The 17193-nt window shown below is 35.4% G+C and overlaps 1 protein-coding gene across 5 annotated transcripts in view; it reads left to right on the top strand.

Moving 5' to 3' along the window:
* Positions 1-17193, top strand: part of LOC126720673 (probable LRR receptor-like serine/threonine-protein kinase At1g56140) — a 96446-nt gene that overhangs the window by 12267 nt on the left and 66986 nt on the right. For 2 of the 5 annotated variants that reach the window (XM_050423415.1, XM_050423418.1), the window contains 8 exons: positions 8047-8118; positions 11058-11129; positions 11506-11577; positions 13664-13735; positions 16232-16303; positions 16465-16536; positions 16643-16714; positions 16808-16879. In XM_050423415.1, the coding sequence (XP_050279372.1) occupies positions 8047-8118; positions 11058-11129; positions 11506-11577; positions 13664-13735; positions 16232-16303; positions 16465-16536; positions 16643-16714; positions 16808-16879 (576 nt within the window). The remainder of the gene's footprint in view (positions 1-8046; positions 8119-11057; positions 11130-11505; positions 11578-13663; positions 13736-16231; positions 16304-16464; positions 16537-16642; positions 16715-16807; positions 16880-17193) is intronic. The other 3 variants (XM_050423416.1, XM_050423417.1, XM_050423419.1) reach the window with 3 other exon arrangements.

A 17193-nucleotide genomic window follows, 5' to 3' on the forward strand; every position in this document is an offset into this window, starting at 1 on the left:
ACATCGATGTAAGGCTTAGCTATTCAGGCCAAACCTACCTTTGTATGAGCTCCCATAAAATCAGGACCAGACCGCTGACCGGCGACTAAAGGCAGGCCTTTCAAGCCCACTCTCTACAAATTATATTGTTTGGGCCTATTACACACGAACTCAATACCATCCTTGGGTCGTTAAAAATCGTGTCCCTACAAATATCTATACAAAAAATTTGGACCCAGGGGGCCCAAGCCCCCACTTGGGTTCGTCCCTAATTTTAACAACATTTTAACAACAATTACCAAGTATGTGGAAGTTGTTATTGACCGTTATTGGTGGGTAAATGAGTTAGTTTAGTGGCGAGTTCAAATTAAAACAAAAAACAACTTACTACTTAGATTTTTTTTTTTTAATAGTAAATATCACTTAAAATTTTGTTGTTAAAATGTTGTGGATGCCCTTCTTGTAGAAGAAATTATTTAGCTTTGGGGGGAGAACCACATTGACAATGTCTAAATTCTAATGGTCCTCCACTCAAGGATTAGAATGCCTATTTTTTATAATTAGGCATGGCGTGCTAAGGTTATGACATGAGCATGGTGGTTTAGACGAAGAGAAGGTATACTTGTATATGCTTCTCCTGCTATGAGAGAGGAGAAGCATATACCCGATGTAGAGTATATTTTTCCCTAGACAGTTGGGAATGTGCAAACAAAGAATGCGTGCAAAAGAAAAGTCATTAGTGGACATGTGCTATAACATTTTAACAATACTTTTACAACAAATAGAAAAAGAAGCTTCGGATGAAAAAGGAGCTTGAGGTCAAGCATAGCACGCTCAATGTCTTCAAAGCATCTACTATTCCTCTCCTTCCAAATACACCACATCAAACAAAGAGGAACGACCTTCCAAATAACTCCATTGCGGTGGCGACCAAAGTGACCTTGCCAGCAAGCAAAGAGCCCAACAACAGACAAAGGCATGACCTAACACACTCCAAATAAACCAAAAACCATATCCCATAACTCCGAAGCAACCGGGCAATGAAGGAAAAGATGGTCAACACTTTCACTATTACACTTGCACATAAAACACCAATCCAAAATATAAACCTTTCTTTTCCTTAGATTATCAATAGTCAAACATTTCCCCAAGGCTGCGGTCCAGACAAAAACAGCCACTCTAGAGAGGATCTTCTGCTTCTAAATGCTTTTACAAGGGAAAAATTGCTCACTATGGCCAACAAGAAAATGATAGTATGCACTAACCGTGAACCCCTTACTCTTACAAGGTAGCCAATATCTCTTATCCTCCTCAATTCCCCTTACAGAAGTGCTATAAATGGAATTGATGAAGCTTCTGAAAGCTTCCAATTCACGATTATGCACCTCCCTACAAAACTGAATCTTCCAATGGAGGACTCCATTGGAGTACCTCATTAGATCCGCCACACTTGCCTCTTTTCTACAACTAATCCTATATAATTCAAGATAGCAGACAGCGAGAGAAGAAGTCCCACACCAACAATCTAGCCAAAATTGCACTTTTGAACCATCTCCAATATCATACATAATAAACTGAGATAAAGAGTGCCACCCCCTACTAATATCATACATAATAAACTAAGATAAAGAGCTAGAACACCAACCACCCCAATCACAACCATACTTTACCTTCATCACTTGATGCCAAAGAGCATCCTTTTCTTGCCCAAATCTCCAAAGCCATTTCCCTAAAAGAGCTATATTGAAAGTTCTTAGGTTCCTAATCCCTAACCCACCTGAAGAAAGTGGGGTACACACCTTAGACCAATCAATCAGATGAAATTTGGGCTCATCTCCTAGGCCACCCCACAGAAAGTCCCGCTGAAGTCTAGCAATATGGTTGGCCACAGAGGCAGGAATAGGGAATAAAGAGAGAAAATAAGTAGGAAGGTTAGAGAGAGTGCTTTTAATTAAAGTGACTCTACCTCCCTTGGATAAATATAATTTTTTCTGGCCTGCTAATTTTCTTTCAATCTTCTCAAGAATTGGATTCCAAATAGACTTGTCTTTAAATTTTGCCCCCAAAGGAAGACCCAAATATTTCATTGGGAGAGACCCTTGTTTGCAGCCTAAGACAGCCACCAAAAGATCCATGTTATGAACAGCCCCCACAGCCACCAGCTCAGACTTACCCAAATTGACCTTCAGACCAGACATAGCCTCAAACCAAATGAGCACCATACGGAGAATCAACATTTGATCAATATTAGCATCACAAAAAATTAGAGTATCATCAGCGAAAAGGAGATGAGAAACCATAAAAAATCTACCAGCAGAAGCACCTGCATTAAAACCTGACAAACGACCTTCATGGACAGCCTTATCCAACATTCAACTGACTGCTTCCATCACCAGAACAAATAATAAGGGGGACAAAGGATCACCTTGTCGCAACTCCCTAGAACTTCCAAAGAACCCATGGGGAGTACCATTAATAAGGATAGAAAAACGAACAGTAGATAAACAAAAAGAGATCCATCGCCTCCACTTATCAGGAAAACCACAACGCTCAAGCAAGAGAGTAAGAAAACCCCAGTTCACATGATCAAAGGCTTTCTCAATGTCCAGTTTGCATAACAACCCTGGCTGACCAGACTTCAATCTACTATTAAGACATTCATTAACAATAAGAACAGAATCGAGAATTTGCCTATTAAGAATAAAGACATTCTGAGGAGCAAAGATGATCTTGCCTAAAACCAAGTGAAAACGAGAAGCCAAAACTTTAGCAAGAATTTTTTGAACCCCCCCCCCCCCCCCCCAACAAGGCTAATGGGCCGAAAGTCTTTTATTTCCATTGCTGCAGCTTTTTTAGGAATGAGGGTAATGAAGGTTGCATTCAAGCTTTTTTCAAACTGGCTAGTGCATGGAATTGGTGGAACACAGCCATGATGTCTGTTTTGAGAATCCCCCAGCAAGCTTGAAAGAAAGCCATCGAAAAACCATCAGGCCCAGGAGATTTATCCCCATTAAACTCCTTGATGACTTCTAAAACTTCAGATTCCTTGAAAGGTTTCTCTAACCAATCCACGTTGTCCCCAGAAATACATGGGAAATCCAATACATCCGGGAAAGGGTGCTGCATTTGCTGCTCCGAGTATAGGTTCATAAAGAATTGTTCAACATGGTCAACGATCCTATCCTGGTTGGTAGTCACAGCCCCATCAATCATAAAGGTTTCAATACAATTATTTCTTCTATTAGAATTAGCCATCTTGTGAAAAAATCTCGTATTGGAGTTGCCCTCCTTTAAAAATAACACTTTGGACTTTTGCCACCAACTAATCTCCTCAAGCAAGGCAGCCTTCTCAAGCTCGGCACGAAAGGAAGCTTGATCCAATTTTTCCTCTTCAGATAAGGGTTGAGAGTCCTCTTTTACATCTAAAGCATTCAACTTACTCCATAGCTGCTGCTTCTTTACTGTGATATTGTCGAAATCAGACTCGTTCCACTTCTTTAGGTCCGATTTTAGAGCAGTCAACTTCTTGGCAAGAATGTAACTAGAGGTTCCTTGAAAATGGTAATTCTCCCACCAAGACTTCACCTTATCTAAGAACCTTTCCGCCTTCAACCACATATTCTCAAAACGAAAAGGAATTCGCCCTCTTCGATGACTCCCACTCTCCAAAAGAATAGGGAAGTGATCGGGTAACACTCTAGGAAGCCTTTTTTGGGAGAAGTGAGTGAAGTGATCTACTAGAGGCGGAGAGAAGAGAAACCGATCAATTCTAGAGGCAGAGGTGGAGTTAGACCAAGAGAAAAGACCTCCCTCTAAAGGATTATCCATAAGCCCATGAAGAGAAATAAAATCCGAGAAATCATACATGCAACGAGAGAATCTTCCCGCCCCTAATCTCTCCGATGGAAAGCGGATGACATTAAAATCACCTCCCAAACACCAAGGCAAATTCCACCAACTGATCAAGCCTGCCAGCTCTTCCCACATAAATTGACGATTCCTGTTCAAATTTGGACCATAGATACCAGTGAAGGCCCACTCAAAATGATCACTGACATTTTTGAACCTACACGAAATCGAAAAATTCCCCACTGCTTCCTCTAACTTTTCCACCACCCTTCTATCCCACATGAGAAGGATACCATCGGAAGCACCCTCAAAGCCCAAATATAACCAATCAATGAAGGGGCAACTCCATATGCTTCTAACTAGGCCTCTAGTAACCCATTCCAATTTTGTTTCTTGCAAACAAACAATATCGGCTCTCCAAGAGCGTAAAAAATTGCGAATCTTGAGCCGTTTTTCCTTGTCACTCAAACCTCTAACATTCCAGGATATAATCTTCAAATTCATTCGGAAACAATATGAGCCCTGTCCTTACCATAACTAGAGCGTCTTGAAGACGCGGAACCATAATTGACAGAGCTGAATAAGCCCCTTAATTCCCTTATTCCTTTCCTCCTTAAGCTCTTCTCGGCTTTGTCAGTTTTATCCTTAATAGCCCTCTACTGTATCTTAGTTTCAACAGCCAATAGGAATTTGGTTGCTGGCTTTTCTAAACCTCTAAGGGAAGTCCCAAGAAAATCATCAAAGCCACTGAATTTAACCTGAAACCATTCCGAGTAACTGCCCTTACCCAACAAAGTCTCTACTACCAGAGTTGCTGGCTGATGAGAAATATTCGTAACACCCAAAGGCAAAGAGAAGGCCAGAGGATCAACATTGAGGGGTGGCGAAGAATCAGTGACATCAATCCCTTTTTCTGACTCAGAATTAAGCTCCTTAGATTCCAAAGCCTTCCCCGGAACTATCGCTAATTGGTTTGGGAGACCTAGTGGATGGCTTCTTCAAATCAATGTTTCATACCCAGTGGTCCAAGAGTCTAAATCGTTTCTTCCTTTCGATTTGGGTATTTCTTATCCATTGGAAGGCTACTTCAAATCATATTTTTTCTCCTTCCATTTCGGGTTCTCATGTAATGTAAAGGTTCAATTTTTCGATTCAATTTTTGTGGTTTCAATATCTAAGTTCACCAATTTTAGGTTGTCTATTCAACAATTTTGGTTTTTCAGTTAAACGAGTGAGGAGTATGAGCTCAAATAGAGTGGTGAGATTAGGGATTTGGGGATTTAGGGTTCAATGGAATTGGGATTTTATTTCTAACCTCCCACATGTGTGGGTAGTTTTTGATTGAAGCACGTGAGGGTCACGTGGGACTTCATTTGTGGTGGGAAGTTGACTGGTCAATGGGGCTTAGGACACATAGGATTAGTTAAATACTATTTAAATGGGTAGACTTGACATGATGGCATTCCGTTTGCCACGTATGAATTTTCTATTAGTGGGATGACGGTAAGGACCAAAATGGAAATGGTTTTGGATTTCCAAGAGCTAAAGTAGGTGCATTTAAAAAGTATGGACCAAAACAGGAATCGGCCCAAAATGTAAAGAGCAAAAGTGCATTTTCACCCTTTTTTTTATATAGGAAATATCACTTAAAATTTATTATGAAAATGTTGTGAATTCAATTCTCATAAGCAAAATTATTCAGGTTTGGGGAGAACCACATTGACAATGTATAAATTCTAATGGTCCTCCACTCAAGAATTAGGATGCCTACTTTTTATAGTCAAGCATGGCGTGCTAAGGTTATGGCATGAGCATGATGGTCTAGAGGGAGAGAAAGTATACCCTGCATTGGTTATATGTATCTTCTCTCTCACAGCTGTGGGTCTTACAATGCAAGGTATATTTTTCCCTAGAGGAAAGGGAATGTGCAAACAAAGGATGCGTGCACAAGAAAAGCCATTAGTGCCGGTGGACATGTGCCTTAACAAAGACCTATTCCTTAAAAGGAATCCCTGGCGCCAACTAAAACAATGAAAGAATGATTTATGTGCCATTTGAAACTTGGCGCTTCAGATCTAGTGACTATTTCCTACACATTGATGGCTATGAATGGAAGTAAATTATTCTATTTTAGCAAGTAAGAAAATAAAGAAAAAGGGCATAAAGAAAGATAAATCATAAAAGGAGGGGAAAAAAATTAGTAATTAGGCCCCTTATCAATTCTATAAATTAATTCAGGCATAAAAGTTGAAATGTTTGTTTTTACAAATTAGGAATACCTATTTGAATAAACTTCCGTTTTTGTTACATTGGACCTCTAGCACAATAGAATGCCCGGAGCTTAATTAGTTCTTGTCTTTTATTATTTTTCTTTGGCTTTTCTCACCAGACTCACCTTGTTTCTCTCCTCTGCACCATCCCCATGGCATATTTTAACCTTTCATAATTTGATACAAATTCCCCAGATTCAGGGAGAGCATTGAGTTTTATACCTAAGCACTACTAACAAGTTGAGACCCATGCGAACAAGCTCAGAAAATTATTCACTACTAGCTTATAACCCCAAGCATATAGTTAAGTTTTAGATCCCTGTAAAACTAGATTATTTAACCTAATTAATTAACCAAGTGAATACTTAGGTTTATTATTTAGATCTAGGTTAAAACAATAAAGTCATATCATGTAAGGCAACGGAAAATAAAGAACACAAAGATTTGATGACTAAGGAAAATCTAACCGGTAAAAAACCTGGGGAAGATTTAACCTAACTATCCTCAAGGTAAAAACAAATCCACTATGAAAGAATTGAAGTTTGTACAATAAAACTTAGACCACTAACATCGTATTGCTACCTTGAATAGAAAATTTACTAGCACGATCACATGATAGTTCCGAGTCCACGGACTACTTCTTTTTTTGATCTACAGCAACCACAAGTACTTCCACTTGTGATAAAAAATACAAATTCTCCTGTTTATGACTCCAAGACCACCCTTGAAGGTTTAGATCATCAACACCTTTGATGACTAGAGAAGGCAGCAACTTCTACAACACCCGATCTTGAGATTCTTCAAGAAATAATACTGGTAGAAGACATGAGAGAGCTTTTTAGATACAAAACCCTAGATACAAAAGAGACACATTCTTCTCTCTCTCTGAAAAGCCTTTTAAAAATGTGCTTAGGGTTTTCTTTATATACTAGGAGTGTTTTACTTGAAACCCAAAACGTTTAAGTATAGTTTGAGTTGAAATAGAATTCTGCAGAATCGTATTTCAATCGGTCGAGCCTATTTCTCGATCGGTCTAACCAGGTAGTTTCTGAACTCTTCTTTTCGGCAGCTTGTATATTCTTGAATCTTGACTTATATCAACTTGAGCATTGTCTAATAATACCTATAGACTCTAAGATCTATATCTAGACAAGTTTGTGTTCACGATTTGCCAAGTGTTTTAAACTTTTAGAACCTAACACATATGCATGGATATACTTAAAAGATATACATTAAAATGCATAATATAATTTATACATATATTATTTAAAGACTATTGATATATAGTTATTCTTATATTTTGTTAACTTTTAAAAAAAATTTGTAAGAATATTATTGGGTAGAAAATGTAAATTGTCCATATTAAAAAAAAAAAATTTGATATTGTTTTTTCTTCTTTTTCTATGGTTCATTAATTTTAGACTCTTTGATTTTGTACTCAATAACTCACTTAGATGAATATTTATAATGTGATCTCACATTTGACTCCAAAATTAAAATCTAAAACTCCCTAAAAATAAATATTTTGTGACATATGACGAAAAATTGGACTTCAATTGTAGAATCTAATTAAATTTTCTCTAATTTTGACTATATATATATATATATATATATATGGGATCCACTGTTCCTAATCTTTTTTAAGAAGGCATAGGCATATCATAGTTGAAATAAATCCCCATGGTCGTTTGCGGTGAAGATGGAGAGTGGTGTACTGCTTTTATACCACTCACACACACGGGTGAATAATGAATACAATGTTAAGACTATTTACCTATTGCTTAATACAGACTCATTCCACAATTAAAATTGAATACATGGCATTAATGATGTAATTCTCCTATTATAATGAATAATTTCTATCTAATGTAAAGCTAGAATAGAATTTGGACCTTGAAAATTGTATTATATGTTTTTCAATGTGCTAAGTTTCCTCCATTTATCACAGGAATTTATTTGGAACTTACTTGAGTGGTAAAGTGTCTTCATCGATCGGCAATCTAAAACATCTACAATTCCTGTAAGTCCATCTGAATTTTATTTGAAACTCATAGGACATTGTACGTATAATACTAGTTAAGTAATAGTGATTTGGCAGAATATTGCTCTTGAAAAATTTTGTTATCAGTTTCTTTCAAGTGTGTTGTTTGGGGGAATGAGGAGAAACCAAATTTAGGGGAAATTTGAGTATTTTTGGCTGAATATTAGTTAAAATTGTTTTTATGGGTATAAAATCTAGAACTCTCTCTCTCTCTCTCTAAATAGAAGATCAGAGATTTTATTGAATCCGAAAAGAATGATACAAGCAATTGATCTTTTTTTTTAGAGAGTTTCAACCTATGACGTCCGCTCCTGATAATAACTCTTTATTATCAGACCAAGACACCAATTAGCATTTGGTCTAAGATTGGTGTAGGCAGGAATTGAATCTCAGATCTCTTATTCAACTATCAGAGACTTTACCAATTGAGTTAACTGGAACCCATAACTGATCTTAATGCATAACTGATCTTATACACGTCTCAAAATAACTAAGTCCCTAAAATCAAGAAATCGGTTACTAACTATGCTAATTGTACAATAGTGTTTCATTATATACATGACAGCCTAATTATTACAAGCCACGTGTATCATAGTCTCCAAAGCTATGTATGAAGACTTCATGATAAGGTATTGCCTTAATAGTCTCTAGCACATCCCTACAAGCCCATTGGTGCTCTGTATCTGATGCTTCTGCTGCACGGTTACTACACAATTGCTTATTGTTATGGCTGACCTTGTCTGCTAGTGATGATGTTACTGTGCGTGTACTAGGATCAGTATAGCTACCAACCATCTCTTTGCTCTGTTGGCCTACTCCACCATTGGATTGTTGCCCTGCACTAGTCCCAACAGATAATTTCTTAAGCCTTGAGCAAATTGCATCAGTTTTAACAAGGTGATATGTGATATGTGGCAAGTTACTAAAGAAATTGAGGAGAGAGAGTAGATTGGGAACTCAAATTGCCAAAGTCTAAATTAATTGGGCACTCAAATTGTAGAATTATGAGGGTATTGAGGGGAGAGAGTCTGGAGAAATTATACCGTTCTAATGGTAGATCACGTCACTTGTCTATTATTCTATTAAAAAACTCTCACATGTTTAAATTTGTTGAGTTAGGTCTATGATAGATAAAAATTTAAGCAGAAACTAATTTATTTACTTATTTATTTTTAAACTGACTCAATAATTTTTAGTAGTCCTTCATGAGGACTGTATAATTTCTCGAGAGTCTAACACCGAATTTGATGTTGATTTTCTCCCTACCTTGCCCTGCTGTTTCTTTTTGCCCAAGTGAAGGGAAAATTGACCAAATTTGGTTAAGTGAAAACAGATTTTGGAGGGCGAAAATGTGAGAAGAAATTTGGCAAATAAGATGTGGAATTTTGAGTGTGTCAACGAGGATGGCAATGGAGTGAGGCGGGACCGAAGGATGAGGTCTTTGTCCCTGCCCTGCGTGGTTTTGTCTTGCCCAATCCCTCCCCGTCCCGTCCCGCATGATGGAGAAAACTTTCTCACCCCATCCCCGCCCCTTGGGGCCCCATGAAGCCCCGCCCTACCCCATAAAACTCTACTTTCTGTTAATTTGCCCTGCAACTAGTACAATTTTTTTAATGAAACCTATTTCATTAATAAAAATATATTTGAAATTTCAACTAAATTTATCCAATCAAATCAAATCAATTTTTAGAAAAAATTTGAATAATATATCCAAGTGTTTAACAAAAAAAAAAACTCATAGTATAACACAAAACAAAATAAAGGCAGAGAACCACATTAGGTAGAATAAAATAAGCTAATATTGATATGTTTGTTTAAATAGTAGGGTTTTAGGGTATGAAAAATTTACAATTATAACCCTTAGCAACGCAGGGCAGAGTGGGGATGGGGAGGGGCGGGGCGGGGTGGGTTTAAAAAGTCTAAACCCATCTCCGCCTCGCTTCATGGTGTGGGGCTAAAATTTTGCCCCATCCTTGCCCCACCACCTTTGCGGGGCGGGGTAAAATTATCATCCCTATGTCAACCGGAGAGAGAAAATAGGCATTGTTATTGCCAAATTTGGAAAGAGAAGCTTGGGAGAGAGAGAGAGAGAGACCGAATTGTAGAGACCAAAAAGACCACGAAATTCGTACCAATTAATTAATTAATTATTTTAATGTTGTGGTTTGGGTTGTAATTTGACCAATTGGAGCTTCAATCTGGTTTATGTGGTGGTTGGCTCATGCTTGCAGTGATTGGATTGTGCAATGCGGTGGCACTAAGGTGGCCTGTAGTAGCTATTGGTTGATTTTTGGAAAGGGTAAATAATATTTGATTGGGATGGATATAAAATATTGAGACTGATGTAGTGGTATATATGTGAATAGTACATTAGCTAAAATAACAAAAGTGAAGTTAAAATTGCATTGAGCTTGATACTAATGCTCTAATGTCACTGAGATAGGCCACATTCTTATTGATAATTTGGCCATTATCACTTACTTTTTCTCACTTTTGTCCTTTTTATTTCGGTATTGATTTTGCTAAACTACCATTTATATTATTGAGAAATGTTATAGTCACAAGTTTTTTTATAATATTTTTACAAATTGTTAATATGATAATATTTTACTCATTTTCATGAGTCCATCATTAATATTAATCTTTTACTACTCACTATTTAACAATTTTTTTTTTTTTTTTTTGAGAAACACCATATTAACAATTTGTAAAAGAATGTAGCTTTAGCTTTTTTCTTATTTTATCTTATCAAATAACAGTACACCTGCAACAAACCGATAACAAATTCGCTCACCTTTTTATAAAAAACGAAAATAAAAATAAACAAATTTTCTCACCATCGATATTGTGCCAAAACGCCCAGTTAACTAACATTTCCTTCCTATGTTATTTTTATTTCTTGATGTTCAATAAATTAGGGATCTTTCTGTTACTGCATTATCAGGGGAGCTTCCGCATGAACTTGGAAATCTTACTAATTTAAGAAACTTGTAAGTTTCCCTCATTATTAATTTTGTAAGTCATCTATGTGCGTCCAGATGTTGGTGTTTTTTTACGGATACTATAGCCTTCTTCAAAAGCAACCTTCCTTCTTCTTCTTCTTCTTTTTATTCTTCTTCTTCTTCTTCTCTCTCTCTCTCTCTCTCTTTTAAAATAAATTTTTTTAAATCTGATGATGAAATTCGAATCGTAATAGGTTCCAAGAAGCCTTTCCACAAATATTGCAATTTAGTGCCCACCCAGATGCAAGTGAATATATATTCTGTTGCTTTCCGAATTTTATACGACCCACTTGATAACCTGAATCTAAGAGAATCAACTTCTTGGTTTATCATTTAATCATTGTTTTTCTTGTTGATTTTGTAGGCATTTGGGTATAACCAACTTTTCTGGCTCTCTACCGTCTGAGCTTGGGAACTTGAGGAATTTAGAAAGATTGTAAGATCTCATACAAGACCAACCGTTAATTCCTTTCTAATTTTTAAATTTTATTTCAATTGATAAAATTACATACAAATAAGTGGATTTTGAACTTACAAAATCAACTTCCATCTCATTGTTATGTAACCTTCCATTTTCAATGTAAGTTCTGCAAATCCATTAGATGGTATTTTGTTGGTACTTACTAACACCTATAATATTTTTCAAAATATGAGACATATGACGTTGTTAGGTTTGCATATGCATTACAATATATTTTATCACTTTGATTTATGAGTTCAATAACTCTAAAAATACCATATTTTTTTTATAATTTTTTAAAAATAATTGTTGACATGGTATGTTGTGAATAATGTATACTAAAAATTGTGTCATTGATAAACCAAAGTAAAATAATGCTACACAAATTACTATAAACCATATATGTAATTGTGAAAATTGTTGTGTCTTTTTTTTTTTTCTTTTCTTTTTTTGACAGATAAAAATTGTTGTATCTTTAATATTACTTTTTCTTACGTTCCATTTGTTTTAATGTAAAATATTTTACTTATAAAATATTTTACTAAATTTTTTTTTCATTTTATAGTGTTTGGTTTGCAATCCAAAAAATGCAAAAAAAAAAAAAAAAAAAGTATTTTTCAACAAAATGAAGGAATTTTAACAATTTCACAACCACCACTTTATCTGGCAAAAACTAGATCATCCTCACTCCACCAACAACCTAAACCACTACTAGATCTGTACAAACCCACCCACCACCACCCTAACACTCCACTGACTACTCAAATCCACAAATTGGAGAAAGAAAAAAAGGAGAGGCCAAAGCCGGCCAACCACCCACCATAACTCACAAACCTAGCCCTCACCATGGCCCAAAAACCATTCCAACCACCTAAAAGCTCAGAGATCAACAGACTCACAAACCACCATCCCAGCCATCGAAAAACCCAGCCACCCACCACAACCCAAAAACTAGCCAAAAAACCCAAATCAATAAACCCATGTAGTGGTAAAAATTACCAGATCTTAGAATCGGTGGGGGAGTTAACGAAGGTGGTGGTAGAGCCGATGTGCGGGAGGATAAAAGAATTGGAGTTAGAGTTGGTGTATGGTAGGACAAAAAAAAAAAAAAAAGAGTCGGTGAATTTGAGTGATCGAACCAAGAATTGGTGGGTGGAGGTGTGGAGCCAACAACGGCCACGGTGGAGTTAGCGATGAGAGCCACCAGAGATGAGTGGCACCGACGAACCTAAACGTGGCTTGGTGGCTCTAGTTTGGGGTGAGGGAGAATTTAAGGGTGAGAAGGGAGAGAGTCGTGGGAGAGAGCGTGAAATGGATGGAGGTCTAAGGAAGAGAGAGTATCGGGATAAGAGCTTGAGATCAAATGTAAAATTTTTTACCAAAATTTTAAGTGTAAAATATTTTATATAAATTTGCTTTAGTTGATTTGGTTGACTGAAAATGTTTGACAAAATATCTTACTAAAAAAAAAATTCTGTAAAATGGGAAAATATTTTCATAAAAATATTTTATACTAAAACAAACGGAGCATTAGTCACATGCTATATTAGGAGCCATAGAAGTGATTTGGTGGATATTATATTTATACGACTGTTGCATAGAATTCATATTATTTTGATCATTTGAAGATACCACAAGAATTTTTGAAAATTATTCTAGAGTTCTTTTAGGTTGTTCTCTTGAATGGGTTGCAAAATAGAACAGAGTTTGGGTTTAAACATATTTGGAAATATCTTTTCTAACTTATTATGTGACGATTTATAAGATTATTCAATTTAATTGTTTAAATAAGTTATATGACTCATTATCAAAAGTTATGTAAGTAAAATTACATATAGATGATCTCTACAATTAACACATGGTGAGTTAAAAATAAATAGTTTCAAATATGTTTGGATCCAAAACTTTTACCAAAAAATTAAATGAGTTTTGAATGCTGGCTTAGACCTGTATTTCAATTGTTAAATTCATCAATTATTGTTAAATTCTAATAAATTTTTATATGAGCTGAAAATAGAATATCAAATATTAGAAGATTCATGTAAATAGTTTACCTTGACAGGTGGATTGATAGTTGTGGAGTCGGTGGTGAGATTCCTTCAACATTTGCCAATTTAGTAAACCTCCAGCAAATGTAAGAACTAGGTTACTACTTTTTTTTTCTTTGTTCTTAAAAAAAAAAAGACTTACTGCGTTTCTCAATCAAAAACTTTCTAAAAATATATTTAATAATTAAGATAATAAAAAAATGATAAATCCAAATTACACCTTTAAATTTTGGTAAATTTTCATCTTCGTTTCTAATGTTTTCTTTATTTAATCAATTTCTGCTACAGGTAGAAAGCTATCATTAAATATTAAAAAATATTTTTGTATACTAAAAATTTAGCCAACACTTTTTTAAATATTAAAAGATTTGAATCTATAATATAATCTTCTGTATATTGTAATCTAATCCCTATCCACACACACAAATGGCAAAATCAGTAAACTAATTCTGGAATCCTCAATAAAAGACCTGAGTATTGAAATAATTGAGTTATAAAATTTGGAAAATTAGGGCACAAATGGAAACAATAGTAACCTTGTATAGTTGTGATTTCCAATTGGCCTTTGTTGGCTTTAATTCCGTGCCAAATTTGATTGTCATTTCTTCAATCATTTTCCTATATTTATGTGGGTTTATTTGTAAAGGATGAGTGTGAGAGATTAGTGAAGAATCAAACTTCAAAGATGAATCAGTGCAGTTCGCGACTAGTTTGTGAGAAGAGTAACTCGCGAAAGGCCACATGTGAATAGCACATGACTGGAAGTTGAAGAGTCATGCCAAGCTATCAAGTTCGCGAGTGTTTCGCAAGAAGGGCCATCTCGTGAGGTATCTGCGAAATATTATGTTTGGCAAAAAGATAGTGTTTTACCAAATTCTTTACTCACACTATAAATATCCTCATTACCCACGAATTTAAGGGAGTGCTTTTCAGAGAAAAAACCCTAGCAAATACACTTGAGAGTTAGAGATTATAATATCCACAATCATCTATACATTTTCTTTTGGTTTTCCTCTACTTCTACCTCTCTATCTCTACATCTATGAGGGGTTCTTAGCCCAAACACTTACCACATCTAATATAAGTGTTAAGTAAGGTTTTGGTGCTATTAGGAAACATTGGAATTAGCCATTTAGTGGTGAATGCAATCGGGTTGAATTGTAGGATCCAGGAAGTTAGAGAAGACTAGACTCCAAGAAGTCCATTGGTTGTAGGAGCTTGGAGGGCTCAAGTACATAGAGTAGACTAAGCTTTGAGGGTCTTTTGATATTCGTGTACTCCAACTTTATTCTCTAGTGGATCAATTTCGACTTGGAGAGTTGCGGAAAGATTTTTCTCCGAGTTCTTTGATTTTCTCTTTGATAACACGTCTTGATATTATCTTGTGTTTGCATCTCTCTTCCCTTCTCTTTAAGATTTACTTTTATTGTTCATTGTGCTTCGATATGGCTTAGAGTGGAATTATCGGATCTTTGCGCATATTTACTCTTTTTCCATACTTTGTTAAGTTAGAGTAAAAGCAATCCAGCTGTAATTTTTAATTTCAGGGTTTGAACAAGTTCTAGTGTTTTCAGATTAATTTGAGCTTTCAAACCTAATTCGGAACCCATAGTACTTGCGCATTGAAACAATTGAGTTATAAATATGAAAAATTAGGTTTAGCAAAGAAGAAAGGTAAAAGGAGAATAGAAGCAAAAGAAAACAAAAACGTTTAACATGTAATCTGCCATGCCGACACCTTAGCATAGATTTATATTAGGGTTTTTATTATGATTTTGAAAATAGCCTTATTAATGTGTTAATATATAAAAATAATAATTAGAAGAAACTCTCACAAAAAAAGTATCACTAACCCAATTGGTTGGAACCTTTTGCTATTTTTAAACATCCAGAATTCAAATCCCTACACCCTAACCATCTATGTACTATATATTGAAAAAAAAAAAAAAAAAAAAAAAAAAAAAAAAAAAAAAAAAAAACCAACTCAAAACTCTGAGTCTAACATTTATATATGATCACCTAAACCCCATTCTAAATCATAAAGATCACGAAAATATAATCTTGGTATCAATAAAAAGATTTGCAATGTGCACAACCCTAAACGAGGGGGTTTGAGGAAGAAAGAGTGAGAAAGGGTAATTGGGTGAGAAGGAGATAAAGGAATAAGGGAGATTATCGAGACATTGAACTAAACAATAAGGATGGTGTTGGAGTGGTGAACCACAGATCCGAGGGGTCAGTCTAGGTCAGAGAGAGAGAGAGAGAGAGAGGCATTAACGAAATAAGATTTTATATTAATTTATTACTTAAAAATGCAATTAATTATTTGAAATATTAAAAAGGGGAAGAAAAAAAAAATGATATTAACTTCAAAAGGTGTTTATTGGTAGCTTTCTAAAGGTAGTGGACGGAAGAACTAACTTGACAACAAATGTAAATTTTAAGGTCATATTTTGACAAAAATGAAACTTTTAGAGTTGAAAATGAGAATCCTTCTAAACTTGAAAGGGTGTAATTTACATATTATCCAAAAAAAAAAAATGATAAAATTATTTGAGGAATAATACTTCTCTCGGTCTCAGGTGGGCATCAGACAATGAATTCACAGGCAGGATACCGGATTTCATAGGGAATTGGTCAAGGCTTACTGTTTTGTAAGTCAATACTGCTAACCTTATCCGTTCTTTTTCTTACAATCAGGATTGATCTGGCTCAGGTTTTTGTTTCACTACAAAGTCAATGTCAAACATTGTTATTCTACTTAGAAGATAAATTTGTTCAAGATATAATTGACGACATGCAAATCATTCCATAGGGGGCTTCAGGGAAACTCTTTTGAAGGTCCATTACCCTCAACTCTTTCCAATTTGACATCTATGGAGCGGTTGTGAGTGTCTACAAGTCAACTAAATTTAGTTAGTTTTTTTTTTTTTTTTTTTTTTTTTTTTTGTAAATGCATAATTCAAAAAATCACATTTGTGATATTGTTGTAGGGTGATAAGCGATGTGTCAAGTGGGACGTCTTCACTGGCATTTATAAACGACATGGAGTCTCTTGTTGTCTTGTAAGGCAACAGCAAAGCAGATATATAAGTTTTCTTTCCTTATTTGTTGCCTTTCCAGAATATGGTATCACAATTTATTTTCATGTATTGCAGAGGTTTGAGGAATAACAACATTTCTGATTCAATTCCATTGAATATTGGAGGATACAAACATTTGGAACGATTGTAAGTAATACCCATTGGTGGGTGACTTTGGGATACATGTGAAGACTGAAATATGTTAGGTTGTATTTGAATTGGATTCTAAGCAATTCTGCACTACTCCAACCTGAAGAAAGATATTTACAGGATTTTCAATATTAAAATTTAACAACTAATAAAATGAAATCATATAATTATCAGGTCACTCGGTTTGTATCCCAATGAGGGGCCACTGTTTTTATTTTATCTTCTTCCATCTTTCTCAATCCCTTTCGTGTTTCTTCTTTCTTGTTTGGATGATTTGTTTAGCTCATTGAATAAGGATTGCAGTAGCCAGT

This window comes from Quercus robur, chromosome 4 (assembly GCF_932294415.1).
Source record: "Quercus robur chromosome 4, dhQueRobu3.1, whole genome shotgun sequence".
NCBI classification, from domain to species: domain Eukaryota; kingdom Viridiplantae; phylum Streptophyta; class Magnoliopsida; order Fagales; family Fagaceae; genus Quercus; species Quercus robur.